General features: G+C 43.0%; 1 protein-coding gene across 7 annotated transcripts in view; it reads left to right on the top strand.

The window, feature by feature from the left end:
* The window catches only part of Camta (Calmodulin-binding transcription activator), a 404,381-nt gene that overhangs the window by 233,715 nt on the left and 151,026 nt on the right, over window positions 1–19,640 (top strand). For all 7 annotated transcript variants that reach the window (XM_076177798.1, XM_076177799.1, XM_076177797.1 and 4 more), the window contains one exon: window positions 16,611–16,746. In XM_076177798.1, the coding sequence (XP_076033913.1) occupies window positions 16,627–16,746 (120 nt within the window). In that variant the 5' untranslated portion in view covers window positions 16,611–16,626. The remainder of the gene's footprint in view (window positions 1–16,610; window positions 16,747–19,640) is intronic.

Genomic DNA, 19,640 nt, shown 5'->3' with positions numbered 1-19,640 from the left:
AACTGGGGATCTTGTGGGATACGTTCGAGTGATGAGACGCACACATGACCTACTCCTCGGGGAATCGAACCCTGGTCCTTGTGTCCTCAAGGATGAGACGATAACCACTTGGAGTTTGATCTGTGGATTTCCAGTGCCGTCTGGAACACCGGAGTAATGTGCGACGTCTTCTGTTTCGTGATATCAAGGGAAGCTGCTTGACTCTGGAATGTATCCCAAGATGAAGCCAAAAGGAGTTGAATTGAGTTGTTACAGGGACAAACTAACAACAACAGACCTATTGGTCCTTACAAGGCTGTTCTGGTACTTAACCTATCATTAATACTTTTTTTCTTTTTCTTTTCCTTTCCTTTTTTCCCTTATCTTGAAGTAAATAATTCTAGTCAGGGATCTGTAGCTAAGTAAATGTCAAGACGTTTTTTGAATACCTCTACAGTGGAACAATCAATAACGCTAGATGGTAGACCACCCCATATATTAACAACTCGATTGAAGGAAGAGTATTTCGCCACGTCTGTTTGAAATAATTTTCCTTCAATCTTGGACCCATTATTCCTGGTTGCGTTGGAGGTGTCAATTTTGAAATATTTTTCTACATTCATTTTTTTCAATTCCTCTGACAATTTTGAAGACTCCAAGTAGATCACCCCTCATTCTCTGTTTCCAGAGACTAAACAAATTTAATTCCCTTAAGCGCTCTTCATACGGCTTGTTCCGCAACCTAAGGATGATCTTTGTTACTCTACGCTGCACTCTTTCTAACTTCTCTCTATCCTTCTTGTAATATGGAGACCAGCACTGTACACAGTGTTTTAGGTTAGGTCTGAACTCAACATCCTGGATTTTGCAAATTTCTGACCAGTTGGTCTTTCCAGGTTCTCTTAATTTTTTAATTCTTGTTTCACGATTATACACCCTTCATGGATACAGGATCTCTTCTTACTTCCTTGAGTGGTTTCCACAATGGAATAAAATCACCGAACGGCATGTGAAATCACTACGCAAAACGATGCCACGCGAGAACAGTGTAATCGAGCCCAGCGTTGAATTAAATCGTCTGGCAGCAGACAGAATAAACATTCAAGTCTAATGAGATACACAAAGGATGGAGGGTATGGAGGCGAGATGTGGAGGGAGGAGGGGCAATAAGAGGAAGGCGCGTGTGCGCAAGTTATGGAGTAACAACCAATTCGCACGGAGGGCAGACGTGAAAAAATGGAGGGATGTCTTGATGGAGGGAACGAGTATAGGGCATGAGGAGGAGGTATGAAGGAAAAGGGAGAGACGGAGGGTGAGGGAGAGTGGGAAGAACAAATCATAATTCTTCTTCTATTGTTTGCCCTTCCTCCTCCTCCTCCTCCTCCTCCTCCTCCTCCTTCTCCTCCTCCTTCTCCTATCCCACATCATCTTTATCTTTCTCTTTCCTACTTCTCTTTCTTTTTCTCCTAGTCCCCCTTCTCCTCTTCCTCTCTTCCCCCCCTCCTCCCCCCTCCTCCTCCTCCTCCTCCTCCTCTTCCTCCTCCTCCTCCTCTCCCACTTCATCCTCCTCCTTCTCCCACTCCTGCTCCTTTTTCTTTTTCTACTAGTCCTCCGCCTCCTCCTCTTCTTTTTCCTCCTCCTCCTCCTACTTTTCCTCTTCGTCCCCTTCTTCATCCTCATCCTCATCCCTCATCCCCATCCTGCATCCTCATCCTTACCCTGATCCTGTTCCTCCTCTCTTGATTCTCCTCCTCCTCCTTCTCTTCTTTATCCTTCCCTGTCCCTTCGTCTTCCTCTTCTTTCTTCCCGGTTGACAATGGAAGACTGTTCGGGCAAGTGCTCCCCCCCCCTTCCCCCCCTTCCCTCCGAGTCTGAAATGAAACGATCGCAATCTCTTCAGTCCGATGGCTCACTTCAGAGGCTTTTTTCTGTCGAAGAGCCAAGGTGATTTTATTACTAGGCGTTGCAACAGGCGAAGGATGGGGGGAGATGAACAGGAATAAAGGGGAAAGGGAGTGGGGGAGGAAGCAGGGGAGAAGGGGTAGGGATGGGGGAGGAAGGGGGAGGAAGTGAAGGGGGGATGGGGGTAGGAGGAGGAAGGGGAGGCATGGGGAGGAGGTAGGAAGGAGAAAGAGGAAGGATGGGGAGGGAGAAGAAGGAGTAGAAGAAGGGATAGGGAGGGGAGGAAGGAGGAGGAAGGGGAGGCGTGGAGAGGAGGTAGGAAGGAGGAAGAGGAAGGATGGGGAGGGGGAAGAAGGATGAGGAGAAGGGATAGGGAGGGGAGGAAGGAGGAGGAGGAGGAAGGGGAGGGGAAGGAAGGAAGGGAGGAGGACGAGGAGAGATGGGGGGATAGGGAGGTTTTTGGGGGGTTAGAGGGTGAGGATAGAAGGGATAGATGAAAGGAAAGTAGATAGAGAGGATGAGGATGATAAGGAGACGGGGGAGAGGGGAGAAAGGGGGGAGGATAAGATGGGGGAGGAGAGGTTGGGGAGATCTAGGGTGAGGATTAAGGAAAAAGCGTTAAGGGTTCGGTATAAAGGACAACTTACGAATAAAAAAGGGCCTCGGGTGGAGGGAGGGCCACAGACTCACAAAGGTCGAGTCAGTCTAACAAAGGGCAGACCGGAAACAGGTCACCTCCCCTCTTCCTCCTCCCCCCCCCCCGAGGAGGAGGAGGATGTTACGTGGATCACGTGATGTGATTACGTTACGTGCTCGAACGTGCGTTTTGTGCAAAGAGGATGCCTGGATATGCACGTAGAGTGAGATGGAGAGAGAGAGAGAGAGAGAGAGAGAGAGAGAGAGTGAAAATGAGTGGATAGAGCAAGAGAAAGAGTGAAAGAGAGAGAAAGAGTGATAGGGGATGGATAGGGTAAAAGAGAGATAGAGAGAGAGAGAGAGAGAGAGAGAGAGAGAGAGAGAGAGAGAGAGAGAGAGAGAGAGAGAGAGAGAGAGAGAGAGAGAGAGGATGGAAGGGATGAATAAATCCATAGAAAGAAGTGAGAGAGAAAGAGAGAGGGAGACAGAGACAGAGAGAGAGAGAGAAAGAGACGTACATAAGTTGCTTTCCAGCCAGTCTTCCGAAACTGAATTGAGTTTGGACGAGGGCTGAGAAAAATGCAAGCGGGGGTGGGAGGTGGGGGGTGGAGGGTGGTAGGTGGGGTGGGGGGAGGGGGGGTCTTCAGAAGGGGGGGAGAGGGAGGGAGGGAGGGAGAGAGGACCTCCGTGCCGTCTATGTAGTTCCTCTGGTTGGGACAGACAAGAGCGAAGTTCCGGCTTCCGAGTTCGTGAAACGAGGACCAGATCGATGACGTCACCACGTGGTGGTGGTAGAGGGCGTGGTGATATTGGTGGTGGTGGTGATAGTAGTAGTGGTGGTGGTGAAAGAGGTTGTGGTGATATTAATGGTAATGGCTGTGGTGATGATAGTGACGGTGGCGATGGTGGTGATAGTGGTGGTGATAGGGGTGTCAAAGGAGGTCGTTGTGTAGTTGGTGATATGGAATGATGAAGGAAATAGTGTTGCTGGTGATAGAATTGGTGTTATTAATTCTGGTATTGGTGATGTTGGTGATAGTGGTGTTGAAGTTGGTAGTAATAGTGGTGAAATTGTTTTCCGAGACGGTGATACTGGAGGTGGGAATGGTGTCACTGGTATTAGATAAAGTAATGGTTTGTTTAGTGTTGGTGGTAGTGGTGGTGACGGTGGTGGTGATAGTGATGTTAGTGTGTTAGTGTAGGAGATGGTGATCGAAACGAAAGAGATGTTGGAAAGAGAGAGAGAGAGAGGGGGAGGAGGAAGAGGAGGAGGAGGAAGAGGAGGAGGAGGAGGAAGAGGAGGAGGAAGAGGAGGAGGAGTGAGAGAAGCTGTTGACTGAGTCCAAGATAATAGCCAAGACAGGAAACACTCCAGGGAGTCGGCGAAGGAGATAAGAGAGGAGATAAGGCTTCCAAGGTGGACGTTATCTCAAGCACCTTGATGGGGAAGGCTCGAGGTGAGGGGTGGGGTGGGCCTCGATGGAAGTGGCACTCAAATCGAACTTTCTCTTGAGAGGAGGTGTTAGCCCCCAATGCATCTCGGCGACTTTATGGTCGAGCTTATTTTGGGCTTCGCGGAATCTCCTTTGTTCGGGAATTGGTGGGGCTTTCATTTGGCGTTGTGCTTGGAAATTTGAAATTGACGGAAGTTTGATTTGGCGTTCTAGGGATTCGTCCTGGGGAAGGTCGAGGTGGATCTAGACCTAGATGGGCCCATTGATCTAGACTAATACCTTTCAGTCTAGATACTGCGGTCTAACTGCCTAAAGCCGATGATTCTGTTTAGAACTGATTTATTTTTATGATATTAGAAAAGATTAGTTCGGGTGTCGAGATCTATCCTAAGCAGGAAAACTGTGTGGTAGCAGCTAGAACATTACATACTGTATATATATATATATATATATATATATATATATATATATATATATATATATGTGTGTGTGTGTGTGTGTGTGTGTGTGTGTGTGTGTGTGTGTGTGTGTGTGTGTGTGTGTGTGTATTTACCTAGTTGTATTTACCTAGCTGTATTATACGGGAAGGGGAGCTATGCTCGTAGTGACCCGTCTTTGTATCTCGCAACATCTAGTTTGTTCTTAAATTCTTATATGGTGTTTGTACACACTTTAGTTTCGTCCAATTTGTTCCAGACATCCACCACTCTGTGTGGAAAGCTTTTTGTTTCAGATCTCTTCTATAACTGTCCTTTTTGAGTTTCTTTTCATGCCCCCTTGTTTTTCTTCTATCCCACTTTAATAAGTCTTCTCTGTCAAGGACTTCCATGCCTTTCATGATTCTGTAAATGGCCAATGGATTGCCCCTTTCTCTTCTTTGTTCCAGGGTTGGTAGTTCCAGTTTAGATAATCTTTGCTCGTATGTAAATTTTGAAAGTATTGGGGCCATCTTTGTCGTTGCTCTTTGGATTCTTTCTATTTTCCTTATATTCTTTTATGTACTAGGTGTCCATAGTGTCGCTGCGTACTCCAATCTTGGTCTTATCAGTGTGACTAGTATTTTCTTTACTATTACCTCATCCAAGTAATTAAAAGCCACCTTTATTGATCTTAGTAAATTGTTGGTTTCTCCGACTATTTTGTTGATCTGCTTGTCTGTGGACATGCCTTTGGTGATGATTAGCCCGAGGTCCTTTTCGGAACCAACTTTATTTACTTTGCACAGATTTTATATTGTCCTGATATTCTTTTTTTTTTTTTTTTTTTCCTTTTTCTAAATTCCATTATACTACATTTTTTAATGTTCCCACTTCTGACTCCATTCCCAGACCTTGTTTAGATTTATCTGTAGCGATTCACAATATTATTCCGTACTTACTTTCTTTAGTAGTTTTGCGTCGTCTGCAAAGAAGTTCTTGTAACATTCTACACCTTCATCCATGTCATTTACATATATAGCAAACATTATTGGAGCCAGTGCTGAACCCTATGGAACTCCACTTATCATTTCTTCCCAAGTGGAGTTTTTATATATGAGCACCACTCTCATTTAACTCCCATTCAAAAAATCTTCCATCCATTTAAAAAAAATTCTGTGTATACCTCCTGTTGTTTCGAGTTTTCTTAATGATATTTTGTGTAGTACTTTATCAAACGCCTTTTGTAAGTCCAGGAAAGCATAGTCTGCCCATCCGTCCCTTTCTTGCATTATATCTATTAACCTTGAGTAGAAACAGATCAAATTTGTGGCACATGATCTTCCCTGTCTAAATCCGAATTGTCTCAGATTTAGTATATTGTTCTACAGATATTTAGTCCATCTACTTTTGATAACTTTCTCACAAATTTTTTGCTATTGTACTTTTAAGGGAGACCGGTCTATAGTTTGTTGGGTCTTCCTTGTTTCCTCCTTTATATATTGGCATTTTTCCAGTCTTGCGGTACCTTTCCTTCTTTGAGTGAGCAATCTATTATCTTATATATTTTGTCCGTTAGTTCATCTATACATTCTTTTAGTATCCAGTTTGCAATTCCGTCCGGGCCGTGTGATTTTCTGACATCAATGTTCATTATTTGGTCCCTTATTTCTTTCTGTGTCACAATTATTTCTCTCATTGGGGGGATCTTTCTCCCCTTCCTTCATCCCAATTGTGTATGTTTTCTTTTGTGAATACAGATTTGAAATGTTTGTTCATAATTTCAGCCATTTCTATATCTTCTGTATATTCTATGTTCCCTTGACGTAGTTTTACTATTTTCTGTTTATTTTTAGTTTACCATTCATATATCTATAAAATGATTTAGGTTGATATTTACATTTCTCTATTATGTCTTTTTCATAGTTTCTTTTTTCTTCCCTGCGTATTTTTACATATTCATTTCTTATTTTGATATATATTTGCTATTTTCCAGTTTTTTTTTCCAAGCTTTGTCACTTTTATCTTTTGCCTCACTATTTTTTTTCTTATAATAGCACTTAATATACATCTTTTTCTGTTTTTGTTTCTGTACGTATTTATCCATTCCTTCATTATAGATTTCTTTTGATATCGTCCATTTCTCTTCCACGTGTTTCTTCATTGAATTTTCCCAACTCGTTTTTTGAAAGAATTTTCTAACTTTCTCAAAATCCATTTTGTTATACATCAGTCTTCCTTTTCTGTGTTTCCCATTTCTCCCCATATATATTTTCTCTTTTAGTTCGAGCTCAAATAGTATGTGGTATATCTTCCCAATTGGCGTCTTGTATTCTATGTTATCTACAATTTCAGGCTCTGATGTAAATATTAAGTCTAGTCTCGACGGTTCTTTGTTATTTCTATATCTGGTATTCTCTTTTACCCATTGAGTCATTGTGTATTCAATGGTCATGTCCAGTAGTATGTTTCCCCAAAGGTCCTCTCCACCCTTCACTGTCATCTCCCAACATATTTCTTTAGAGTTAAAATCACCCATAATTACTAGATTTCCTCCTTTTAATATTTCATTTAATGTATGCCTTGTGTCTTCCAACATTTTGGAATGGTCACTCTCCAAGAACATGTTTTCCGAGGCACATAGATCACCACAAATTTTCTACTTTTCATGTCACAATTTTCAACTTTTATCATGACCAAATTCCACATTATTTTCTTCTGTGTGTGTGCGTGCGTGTGTGTGTGTGTGTGTGTGTGTGTGTGTGTGTGTGTGTGTGCGTGTAATTTCTTTTTGGTGTGGTCTGGGAATGAGAAGGGTGGGGTGGTAAGATAGGGGAGATAAGATGGGAGGGAAGGGAAACCGATGATGACGGCTGTGTACATACTTTGTATATTATGCTCTGGTTAACATCATACGATTCCCTTCAGCAGAGGATCAGACAATGGATGGCATACAAATTCGTCTGTAGCCTGTTGGCGATATACACCATGTGTTTTGAATAATGTCAGTGTGTTTGTGTGTGTGTGTGCATGTGTGTATGTGTGTGTGTTTGTGTGCGCGTGTGTGTGCGCGGTGTATGTATGTGTGTGTGTGTGTGTATTTGTGTGTGGAGTACGTGTGTGTGTGGTGTGTGTGCGTTTGTGTGTGTGTGTGTGTGTGTGTATGTGTGTGTGTATGTGTGTGTGTGTGTGTGTGTGTGTGTGAAGATCGTAAATCTTGTCTATCGTGACTGTCATACAAAGACAGACACAGACGGAAAGTCAGACAGACAGACTGACAGAGAAAAGATAGCAGGAAGGGACAGACAGACCAGACTTATAGAACGGATAACAGGAAAGCAGATGTAGAGAAAGACAGACAAACAAAAACGGACAGAGAGAACAGATAACAGGAAAATAGAGAGAGTGGATAGCAGGAACATAAATAGACAGACAGAGAAAGCGAAGACAGGAGAGTAAGCGAAGATGTTCTCAAGGTATCTTAAATTTATTTCATTTTCGAGAAGGCACAAGTTCGAGACCCGCAATTTCTCCGGTAGCAAAGACCGAGAAGAGGAGATCTCAGGACATATATGCTGAAACAATAACAATACGGGAAAATATATTTATTTATTTATTCACTCATTTATTTATCTACTCATTTGTTTATTTATTTGTCTTTATTTATTTATTTATTTATTTATTTATTTATTTATTTATTTATTTATTCATTGTAAGTTGGTTAATTCAGTCCATGGGCGAAAGGGAGAACTGCATTGCCGGTAGAGGCGACCATCTTGTTGGGGGAACTGAAGGAGGATTTCAAGAGACGACTTCGGGAAGAAACTGCAGAAGGGACGTCGATGTCAGCCAGCTCGTGTTGTCTTACAGGGAAAGTTTCGGTTTGCAACGTTTAGAGCATGCCAATGACTGGGATTCGCTCAAGTTTACATGCATACACACACACACACACACACACACACACACACACACACACACACACACACACACACACACACACACACACACACACACACATATATATATATATATGTAAAGAAGATTTAGGGAGGAGGTTTTCATGAATACATATTGTATTACATAATACAGCATACTTGGTATTGGTTATCTATATACTTTCTATCATTCTCGCTAGTTTCTTCCCTGTAGGAGGAAGGAAAAACACTATTTCAACCAATTGAATTCATGATGAGTTTGGATATAAAAACAAAAGCATTATCTACCACCTTTCGCCTAGACCTTAGGCTTTTTCTGGTACAATTTATTCAAAAGATACAAAACTGGGAGAGGTGCTGCGGACAGGGAGTTTACGGCTAGTTTCTCTTTGGCGCGCCGTGGGATGCCTCCAAGAAAGTAGCTAGTAGGAAAGAAAGTGTAAAGAAAATCACCAATGCCGAGTATGTTATCTAATAGTTTTTTTTTTTTTTTTTTTTTTTTTTTTGTGGTGGTGGTGGTAAAAGTATGCTGCGTGACTTTGGTCCACAGGGGTGATACTGAAATTTCTGAGTCATTAATTCATGAAAATTAAACCTTTAGTACTCTACACGGGGCCGGAAAGGGGAAGGAAGAGGAGGAAGAAGATGAGGAGGAGGAGGAACTTGAGGGAGGTAAATGTGCTGGAAGAGGGAAAAATGGAAGTAAAAGAGGAATTGGAAAAACGAAAATTATTAAGGAGGAGGAGGAGGAGGAAGAGGAAGTGGTGGACCGGCAATAGTGATGCAGTTGGTGGATGTGGTTGCGGAGGTAGTGGTAATTGTGGTTGTGGTGGAGGAGGAGGAGGAGGAGGAGAGTAAGGTGGGAAAATAGCCGAGGAAAAGACAAAAAAGTACAATAATGGAAGACTTTATTAAAAAAGAAGAAAGTGGTCACAACAGTAAGAGAACAGGAGTTGAATAAATTGGAAATTTTGAAGAAAAGGAAACACGGCAGGTGAAGGAGGAGGAGGAGGAGGAGGAGGAGGAGGAGGAATAGGAGGAGGAGGAGGAATAGCTGGAGGAAAATATTAGATTTGTTATCCGTGCGTGCAGCTATGTCTGTGTGTGTGTGCGTGTGGGTGTGTGTGTGTGTATGGATGATTCACCATGGCCTTGGACCACGTGTTTAACTCGTGATCGACAGCTATTACCCTCCCGGATGAGAACTCAGAGCTCGTATATAACCGATCTAAGGATAATGCTGTGACCTTGCACACACACATACATCCAACTTCCCGCCCACAAGAGTTGGAGGAACGGCTCGCAGCGCAGCGATACTGAAATTATTTCAGCCCTGGTCGGGATTCAAACTCGGACGGTTGGTGTAGTGGTTACGAACGCTATCGCTGCGTCGTCAAGCCGTGCACGTGTGTGTGTGTGTGTGTGTGTGTGTGTGTGTGTGTGTGTGTGTGTGTGTCAGACAGAGAGAGAGCGATATGAAGGGATTGGGAGAGGGAGAGAGGGAGGTTGTGAGGTGTCACAGTCGTCCAGCACCTTTAATCATAGCACCAACCATTGCACCTGGTTGAACACCTTCACCCTTCCCACCTACACCCTTTCCATCTCCCAAATCACCCTCGTTATCACCCCCGTCCTCTCCCCCACCCTTCTCACCTTTACCCTTTCTCTTCCCTTTTACCAATATCATTTCCATGTCCCACCCATCAACCTCATCCTTGACCCTTTCCCTTTCACCCGTCACCTCGGGATCACCCTTTCTACTGATCACCCTTCCCACCGTCACCCATTTTCTTCTCTTTTATTCATATTATCTGTATCATATTCCTTTCCCCTTCTAATCTCACCCTTCCCGCCTTCCCTCTCCACGCCTTCACCCTTTTTCCCTTTCCCCTCATCCCTTTCCCCTCTCCCTCTTCCCACTCTCTCCCTTTTACCCTCTCCCCCTTTCCCCCTTTCCCCCTCTCACCCAATTCCCTCTCGCCTTTTCCTCTCTCACCCTCTCTCCTCTCACCCCATCACCCTCTCACCCTTTCTCCCCTCACCCTATCCCCCTCTCACCCTATCCCCCTCTCACCCTATATATGCACCCCCGCCCCTCCACCCCCGAACTTTTCCTCACCCCGCCGAAGGGGAAGTGCGAGGCGCCAGTTCGACGCTCGCGCGCGCACCTCCGGAGGCCCAAGAGCTCCTCCGGAGGGCGAGCTCGGCGACTCCGGCAGCCACCATTTCTGAGGATCCGGATCCGGATGATGACGTCAGCGAGAAGTGTTCGGGCATCATCGTCTTTGATCGGAGTCATAGTGTATACACATGTGTGTGTGTATATATATATATATATATATATATATATATATATATATATATATATATATATATATATATAGATATATATATATATATATATATACATACATACATATATACACATGTATCTATGAATGTTATTTCAGGTGATGGTCGAGTCGTGTATATGACTGAGATCTTCCAACTCCCCCATCCCCTTCTCCCGTTCCCCCCACTCTCTCCTCCCCTCTCTCTTCCAAGCACCCTGACTCAACCACTTATTCTACCCCTCGTTCACGCCCCTTCCCCTCCCCCTTCCTCTCCTCCTGCTCCTCCTCTTCCTCCTTTTCCCTCTCCTCCTCCTCATCTTCCTCCTCCTCCTCCCACTCCTCCTCCTCCTCCAAATTCTTCTTCTCCGCCATCTCTTTGACCTCGTTCTTCACCACCACCTCCTCCTCCTTCCCCTCTTCCTTCTTCACCTTCTCCTTCACGGCCCTCTTTCCCTCCTCTCTATCCCTTCTTCCCCACCTTCTCTTCCCCATTCCCTTCCCCTTTCCTCCCTCCCCTTCTTCTCTAGCTCTCCTTCACTTCCTCTTCCTCCTCTCCCTCCTCTTCCTCTTGCACCTCCACCTTCTGCACCTATCCTTCCTATCCTCCTCCTCTTCCTCCTCCTCCTCTTCTTCCTCCTCCCCCTCCCCCTTCCCCCGTTCCAGGTCGTTCTTCTCCGGCGGCCGCGGAATCAGCCGGGAGGCAATCGAATCCAAGGTCGCAAATTGACCTTAAATTGGCCTTCCCGGTCACATCCCAGGCCAAATTTCCCAAACTCACTTTGCGGTTCGCATCTCTGAACGGCCGCGTCCTCTTCCTCCTCCGTCTCCTCCTCCTCCTCCTCCTCCTCCTCCTCCTCCTCCTCCTCCTCCTCCTCCTCCTCCTCCTCCTCCCCCCCTTCTAGTGAGGAATGAAGGGTGCCAACTTTTCCCAAATTCGGCGTCGCTCGCCCACTTCGAGGGTTAGGGGGGCGGCAAGGAACTCGTCTTCTTCTTCTTCTTCTTCTTCTTCGTGAGTTCGGGGATGTTTGAGCTGAGATCGCCGTGTTTAGGGCGCTAGCTGGGTGGTGGAAATCCTCATTTCTAAGTGTTGGTTCTCTCTCTCTCTCTCTCTCTCTCTCTCTCTCTCTCTCTCTCTCTCTCTCTCTCTCTCTCTCTCTCTCTCTCTCTCTCTCTCTCTCTCTCTCTCTCTCCGTTTTATTTTTCTTTGTATTTAGATTGAAACCACCTTATTTTTTTAATTTATAAATGCTATGGCTATACATTCTCCTTTGCATTTGACCCTTTCCATTGGTCAAACTTGGCCTCCGTATAATGGTTGGGGCTCTCGTTTTGTATTTATATTATTATTTCATTTTATCTATTTTTTACCTAATTATTTCTTATTTATTTATTTATTTGTTTATTTATTGCAAAGTTGTTCTACAGGTGGATGCAATTGCAATTTTTAATTATTTATTTATATTATTTGGACTTTTTTCGTGTGTGTGTATGTGTCTGTGTGTGTGTGTGTGTGTGTGTGTGTGTGTGTGTGTGTGTGTGTGTGTGTGTGTGTGTGTGTGTTCGCGTATGCGCGCGCACTCATATGCGTTGATATAAATGTTTAAATATTTTTTAATTATTTCATATTTGTGTACCGGTATTTATATAGTTGTTTTATACGGAAGGGGAGCTATGCTCGTAGTGACCCGTCTTTGTATCTCGGAACATCTTTGTTCTTAAATTCTTGTATTTGCACAAACTATTATTTCGTCCAAATTGTAATATCTTAAATTTGTGTTTAATAGAATTAAAGATTCCAATAGATTCAAATATTGTATTTGCTTGAAAACTTTATTAATTTTTTCGTTCTAAAAACACAAGTATATTTTGTCTATTTCCTCGGGTATTAAAAATGAAAACAATCTTAACAGCGAAACTGTCTTACACACTTAATTACGAACAGGAAGCACAGCGCAAAATGAACCCAAATAATGCAGTTCTTGAATGTTTAAAAAAAAAAGTACGACATTGATAGCGGGAAAGCATTTTCTTTCCTTGCATCCAAGATTTTTAAACAAGATCTCATTGTTTCCTAGAGTCGTTTATAACTTGGTGAGCTATCAGACCGCAATGGCCGGAAGAACAGTATTAGCAGTAACTAACAGGATTAAATTAAATCCAGTCAAATAAAGCCTTTCTTATGTTTTTACAAGGCCCATCCGCGAGTGAAATATTTTTAAGATGGGGGTTCTGTTGCTGTAGAACAGTTGCATTGGGAGACTGCGGTGCTTTTGTCTGCTGCTGCGGAGAGAAATGCAGAGCGATATGACGTCATAACGTCTTATTTGTTTTCTCTTTGATTGAAGAAAGAATAGAACACACACACAGACACACACAAACACACACACACACACACACACACACACACACACACACACACACATATATATATATATATATATATATATATATATATATATATATATATATATATATATATATATATATATATATTGCATGCATAATACCGAACAACAATTCGACAAAAAACATTAGGAATTTTCCTCCTTCCTTGAGCGTGTAACTAAGGCGAGATTATTATCTTAAAAGCGCTAATATATTCTTCCTCCTTATATTGCGTCAAATTTTAAATTTATAAGATTACTGTCAACTACCTTGGATTAACTTTGACCACTAAGAAAGTTACCTAAATCCCATCGGAACGCAAATTCCTAGATGTCGCTTTGAACACGTTGAAAATAAGTTATGGAAACTAGACACGCGTTTCCTGCAACATAGCGCAAAATTGCTAACTTCTTTGAAAATATAGTAAGTTTATTTAATGATGAAAAAATACCAAGATTATGGTATATAGCTCAAATCTGCTTACTTTTCTGGAAAAAGATTTACATTATTTTTAAAGAAAAACTGATACATAGCGGAAACCCACTAACTTCAGTGAAGAAAAATGATTCATATTTTCTTTATGAAAAAATAACAAGATCACGACATACAGCGCAAATCCGCAGATTCAACGGAAATATGTGCACACACGCACACACACACACACACATACACACACACACACACACACACACACATATATATATATATATATGTATATATATATATATATATATACACCAAGAGCTTTACTCCTCGAAGACAGTAGTTGAGTCATTAAATTCATCTGTAGACGTTAGTAGTGTACCAGAAATTACAAAGGAAGAAGTAGAATTTGCTCTAAAAATTATGAAATGAGGAAAAGCACCTGGGGAAGACGGTGTATCGATAGATCGTTTGAAAGACGCAGGGAAAGAAGTTCATATTAAGTTAGCTCAGTTGAACACCCAGTGTTTATGTCAAGAAAGGGCTCCCAAATCCTGGTGCAATGCTATAGTGATTTTACTTCATAAAAAAAGGAGACCAGAAGGACCTTAGTAACTATCGACCGATAAGCTTGCTATCAAACGTATATAAAGCATTCTCCAAGATTATTACAAATAGACTAAGTAAATTTCTAGATGGAAACCGACCGAGAAGACGGGCAGGCTTCAGAAGCGGATATTAGACTCTTGACCATTTTCAGGCGATGAACTAACTAATCGAGAAAACGACAGAATACAATATACCTCTCTGTTTAACCTTTGAAGATTACGAGAAGGCCTTTGACTCGGTAGAACAAATAGCAATACTAAACTCGCTACGCAAGCAGTGCACAAAAGATTGTAAGGGTTTTAGGAAATATTCATGTGAAAGGTACCGCTGTAATTCGACTACATAAAGGTACGGAAAAGATCAAGATCGAGAAAGGAATAAGGCAAGGTAATACAATTTCACCCATATATTTACAGCTTGCTTGGAAGAGATTTTCAGAAGGTTGTGTTGGTAAGAGAAAGGCTTGAAGATTAACGGTGAATATTTTAACTACCCAAGATTTGCGGGTACACACACACACACACACACACACACACACACACACACACACACACACACACACATATATATATATATATATATATATATATATATGTATACACACACACATATATATATATATATATATATATATAATATATGTGTGTGTAAGTATGTATATTGTATAATCATGTATATTTAAAAGATGTAAATATTACGACACAATAAATATATATTTTTTACTTTACAATATCACTCTTAAACTCAAGTGAATCTTGTACGAAAAAAACTCTATATAATGAACTAAGGAAATGACACTATTTAGTCCAGATTCTTAGATGATCCTATGCACAAGCTCTTAATAAACAATCAAAAATATGTAAGCAAACAAATTAATGAAATCATTGATAATTAAATCAATAAATCAAGAGTTATTGTAGTTGTAAAGAGGTCCGTTACTGTCAAAATGGTGACAGACTTTATATGTTTTATTCTGGTTAACACATCAGGTGATGTGATTTATTTGGGCACTTGACTTTTTCATTGATTCGAACATTAAAGCGGGACATATAGCTTTTGAATATTCTTAGGTAAGTTTATGTAAAAAAAAAATTGTAATCATGAAAGCTCTAATGAATAAAATTAACCTGAACAAGGAAGATGATAATTATAATTAAATAGTTTGCATTACAACTCCCTATCCCTCTTCCCCTCCCTTCCCCCTTCCCTCCCCTCCCCCTCCCCCCTCCTCTTCCTCTCTCTCCCTCTCTCTCCCCTCTCCCTCTCCCTTCGCCTCCCCCCCTCCTCTCTCTACATATGTGCAAGGCGAAGTACTCAAATAAACAAATCCAACATAAGAATCTGACAGTTAATTTGTGAAATAAATGTCTAATGGTCAATATAGGATCTGTAACTGCCAGCCAGCATCTCTATAAAAGACTAAGGGAGGTCTTCATGTTAGGGGAATCTAGTACACTTCTAGCGATTCTATGACATTTATATTCTTTTTCGTACAATCATCACTCCATGAGGAAGATTTAGTGTCGTCTAGGCCCCACATCGTAAACAAATAGGGCAGAGGTAATATCGATATAATAAACCAACTAAAATAAAAAGTTACGTCAGTTCTTGGAAATATACATATACAAAATATATGATAATAGAATGATGTAGGATTTGTTTTGAGATACGTTTGGTAAAGGATTTGGTTATTTATTGCCTAAAAAGCGGAGGTTGATTTTGGCGGGAAAGTGAAACGCGCAGGTACGACGACAACGACGACGACGACGATGATAGCAACGACTGATGGCATCAAGTAATGTCGACATGACACGCATAAAACGAAACCCAACATGTATATATTTATATATATGTAGATATGAAAATATATTATGAACCATATAGTATCTAGATCTCGTAACCAGAAGGCTTATGCCCGTATTATTACCACTTGTCGAAATATTGCCGGCCTTACGGCACCCCCCGTTCCCTCCTCCCCCTTCCCTCCTCTCCCTCCTGACATACGTCTCAAATTCTTCATTGGATTTTTTCAGTGTCGGATTTCATATTATGTTTCTTAAGTATTTAGTGATTCCTGTAGGCTTATACCCCACGTCTGGAAACAGCTTAGGAATATATTAGTGTGTGTGTGTGTGTGTTTGTGTGTGTGTGTGTGTGTGTGTGCGTGTGTATGTATGTGTGTGCGTATGTGCGTGAGTGTAATTCACAATAGTCTTAGATCACGTGCTGGACTCGTGAATGATATTACTCTTCCGGATGAGAATTCACATCTATCCATAGACAATGCTCTGACTTTACTCTTATACCCTACCCTCTTGCTCAAGGGAGACAGCAACAGCTTGCAGTGTTCACGAAGTTCTTCAACCCTGAGCAGTTACATCATTATTCTATAAACATTCCTAATTTGCAAACAACCAAAGCCCAATTATATTAAAATCCCAAGTCCCCCTATTTTGGGCAATTTTCTGCCAAAACCACTGAACCACAACCAAACCACATTTTATAACCTTTAATAACCCGTTTCTGGTGTTCTTTCAGACCAAAGAGCGGGTCCATGCTGCTCTACAGCAGGAAGAAGGTCCGGTACCGACGTGACGGTTACTGCTGGAAGAAGAGGAAGGACGGGAAGACCACCAGAGAGGACCACATGAAGCTCAAGGTCCAGGGCATTGAGGTAAGTTGGAACAAACCTCAGGCCTTTTGTCACAAAGTTGTTGTGTACGAGTATATGTGTGCCATGGGATATAGGGGGTGGGCGAATGATCCGACTAGTGTTCCTGAAGAATGCCAAGGGACGGGTGAGATGAGTGTCCCTTATGGACGTCAAGGGACAGATGCGACGAGTGTCCCTTATGGACGCCAAGGGACGGGTGAGACGAGTGTCCTATATGAACGCCAAGGGACGGGTGAGACGAGTGTCCCTTATGAACATCAAGGGACGGGTGAGACGAGTGTCCCTTATGAACACCAAAGGACAAGTGCGACGAGTGTCCCTTATGGACACCAAAGGACAAGTGCGACGAGTGTCCCTTATGGACGTCAAGGGACGGGGGAGACGAGTGTCCTATATGAACGCCAAGGGACAGGTGCAACGAGTATCCCTAATGAACACCAAGGGACAAGTGCGACGAGTGTCCCTTATAGGCACCAAGGGACGGATGCGGCGAGTGTTCCTTAAGGGGGTGTGGTCAGCATGTCGAACAAGTGGAAATGTGCGTGGGTGATAGAGTGAGTATACACAAGAACTGACAGTTAGCGTCTGATCCACTTCGACATATTCCACCTGGTAACAGAAAATGACACATTCACGTATTATAGACAACAGTCCAGTGGCATTTCCAAGAGACATTTGTGGAAGAGACCAAGGATCGTTACCGGTTATTATGGGGCTGAGGCTTTGAAGTCAGGGAACCACAAGGCAACACAAGAATGAGAAGGTCTATAGGTAGACTAGATATGCTATCCAGGGACAAGGAAAATATGGGGCAAGGAAATATTAGGGATTGGGCAAAGCCCCCATGAGAAAAAGAATCACTGTGGAATACGTATGGTGTGGGGCAAGTCCCGTTACGAAGACACGGGTACAACAAAGAGCGGACAAGGGGGAGCGAAAGGTGGGGGCAACACATACCATAAAGGGCAAAGGGTTGGGCAATAGGAGTACACAGGGGCAAGAGATGAAGTGAAGGAATACTACATAGGGTTGGAGTGAAGGTAGGGTAGTATATGTAGAAAGGGACAATAGCCAGCTGGGGTAACACGTGACACTAAGAGCATAGGACAGTTAGGCAAAGGAAAATGCCAAGGGACGGTGGCACTCCATATCTTATGACCCTTGGTGCCAATTCTACCTCGTCTTCCGAGAGGAGATTGGCGCCAAGCTTATAAAAAGAAGAGCATGACTTCAGGCTACTGGAGAGGAGTGCGGTGCCAGCCTGCTGTAGAGGAGTGATTGGCGCCAGACACTTGTAGAAGAGGAGTATGTGGAGTCATACTTCACTTGGGATAGGAGGGTGGCACCAGAAAGTTGTGCAAAAGTGTGTGGCACCAGACAGTTGTGCAAGAGGAGTGTGTGGCACCAGACAGTTGTGTAAGAGTGTGTGACGTCAGAATGTTGTATAAGAGGAAAGTGTGGCGTTAGACTGTTGGTTAAGAGGAATGTGTGGCGTCAGTCTGCTGTATAAGAGAAGAGTTCGGCGCTAAGCTGTTGAGAAATGGGAGTATGTGGCGCCAGGCAGCTACTGGGAGAGTAGTGTGACGTCACGCTTTTGAAGAAGATAGCCTACCGCCAGGCTGCTGTATTGTATAACAGGAGTGTGTGTTCCCTGAGGACTTTGGCACCAGGCTGTTGTAGAGAAGTTTGGTGTCAGACTGATGTACAGGTGGAGAGTAGGACGTGAGGCTGTTGTAGTCAGAAAGAATTTGACGCCAAGTTATTAAAGAGGATTCATTCCACGTCACACTCCTGTGGTGCCAAGACGTTACAGAGTTGCGTGACAACGTCAGTATACTGTATAAGAGTTTCACATCAGGAGCTTGGCGCCAGGACATTGTAGAGAAGTTTTGTGACGTCAGGATACCGTAGAGGGTTCTGTGACATCAAGATCTTATAGCGTGTAGAATGTGTCACCAGAAAAAAATAGTTTTGTGACGTCAGGTTACAGTAGAGGAGCCTTGTGACGTCATAGTCTTGTAGAGAAGAGACTGGCTTCAGGAAACTGTACAGTTGTGTAACGTTACGATATTGTAACGTAGAATAACCTTGTTACGTTGTGCCGTTACGGCAAAAGGAATTTGGCGCCGAGGAAGCTGAGGGAGAGTTTTGTGACGTAAGGATACTTGAGCAAGGAGAACAGCGTGGTGCCAGGAAGGAGGGGTGGGGTGGGGTGGGGTGGGGTGGGGTTGCAGCCGTCAGAAGAAGCTTGGCGGTGCCAAGATGCTATAGAAAGGACTCTTGAAGCCAGATTTTTCTTTTCTTTCCTTTTCTTTTGAGGGGGTGGGGGGTGGGGGGCGAGTCGTTTGTCTAGACTCCTTACCCCAAAAATGAAAGATAAATAAACAAATATATTAATGAATAGATAAATTAATATATTAATGAATAGATAAATGTATAAATAAACAAGTCAAATAGATAATTAAAGTGACCTTAATCGACATACGTATTCAGCCAAGGAACTAACCCCGGTCAGTCCCGAGTACGCCCCCCCCCAAAAAAAAAAAAAAAAAAAAAATCCCTGTTCGCACATTCGCTCGACGCAACAAAATCCGCGTGTGTGCAGTGTCCGGCACCGAATTGAAAGGTTGAAGGTCTCCCTACTTGACCTGCTTGTCCCCGCCGTCGAGACGCGAGAGAGGAGGAGGAGGAGGAGGAGGAGGAGGAGCAGCAGCAGGAAGAGGAGGGACATGAAGAGGAGTGACAGAAGTAAGAGGGATTTGAGGAGGAGGAGGAAGAAGAAGACCAAAATGGAAATCAAGGAGAAAGGAACAGGAAGAGGTAGAAGAGGAGGAGGAAGAGTAGGGGTAGTGGTTGTGGAGGTGGTGAGGGTTGAAAGAAGGAGAGAAGGAAGA

Source organism: Oratosquilla oratoria, chromosome 41 (assembly GCF_046742065.1).
Source record: "Oratosquilla oratoria isolate Oo_2021 chromosome 41, ASM4674206v1, whole genome shotgun sequence".
In the NCBI taxonomy this organism is placed as follows: Eukaryota; Metazoa; Arthropoda; class Malacostraca; order Stomatopoda; family Squillidae; genus Oratosquilla; species Oratosquilla oratoria.
The sequence above is the reverse complement of the archived record's forward strand: the minus strand, read 5'-3'. Positions and strand labels throughout refer to the sequence as shown.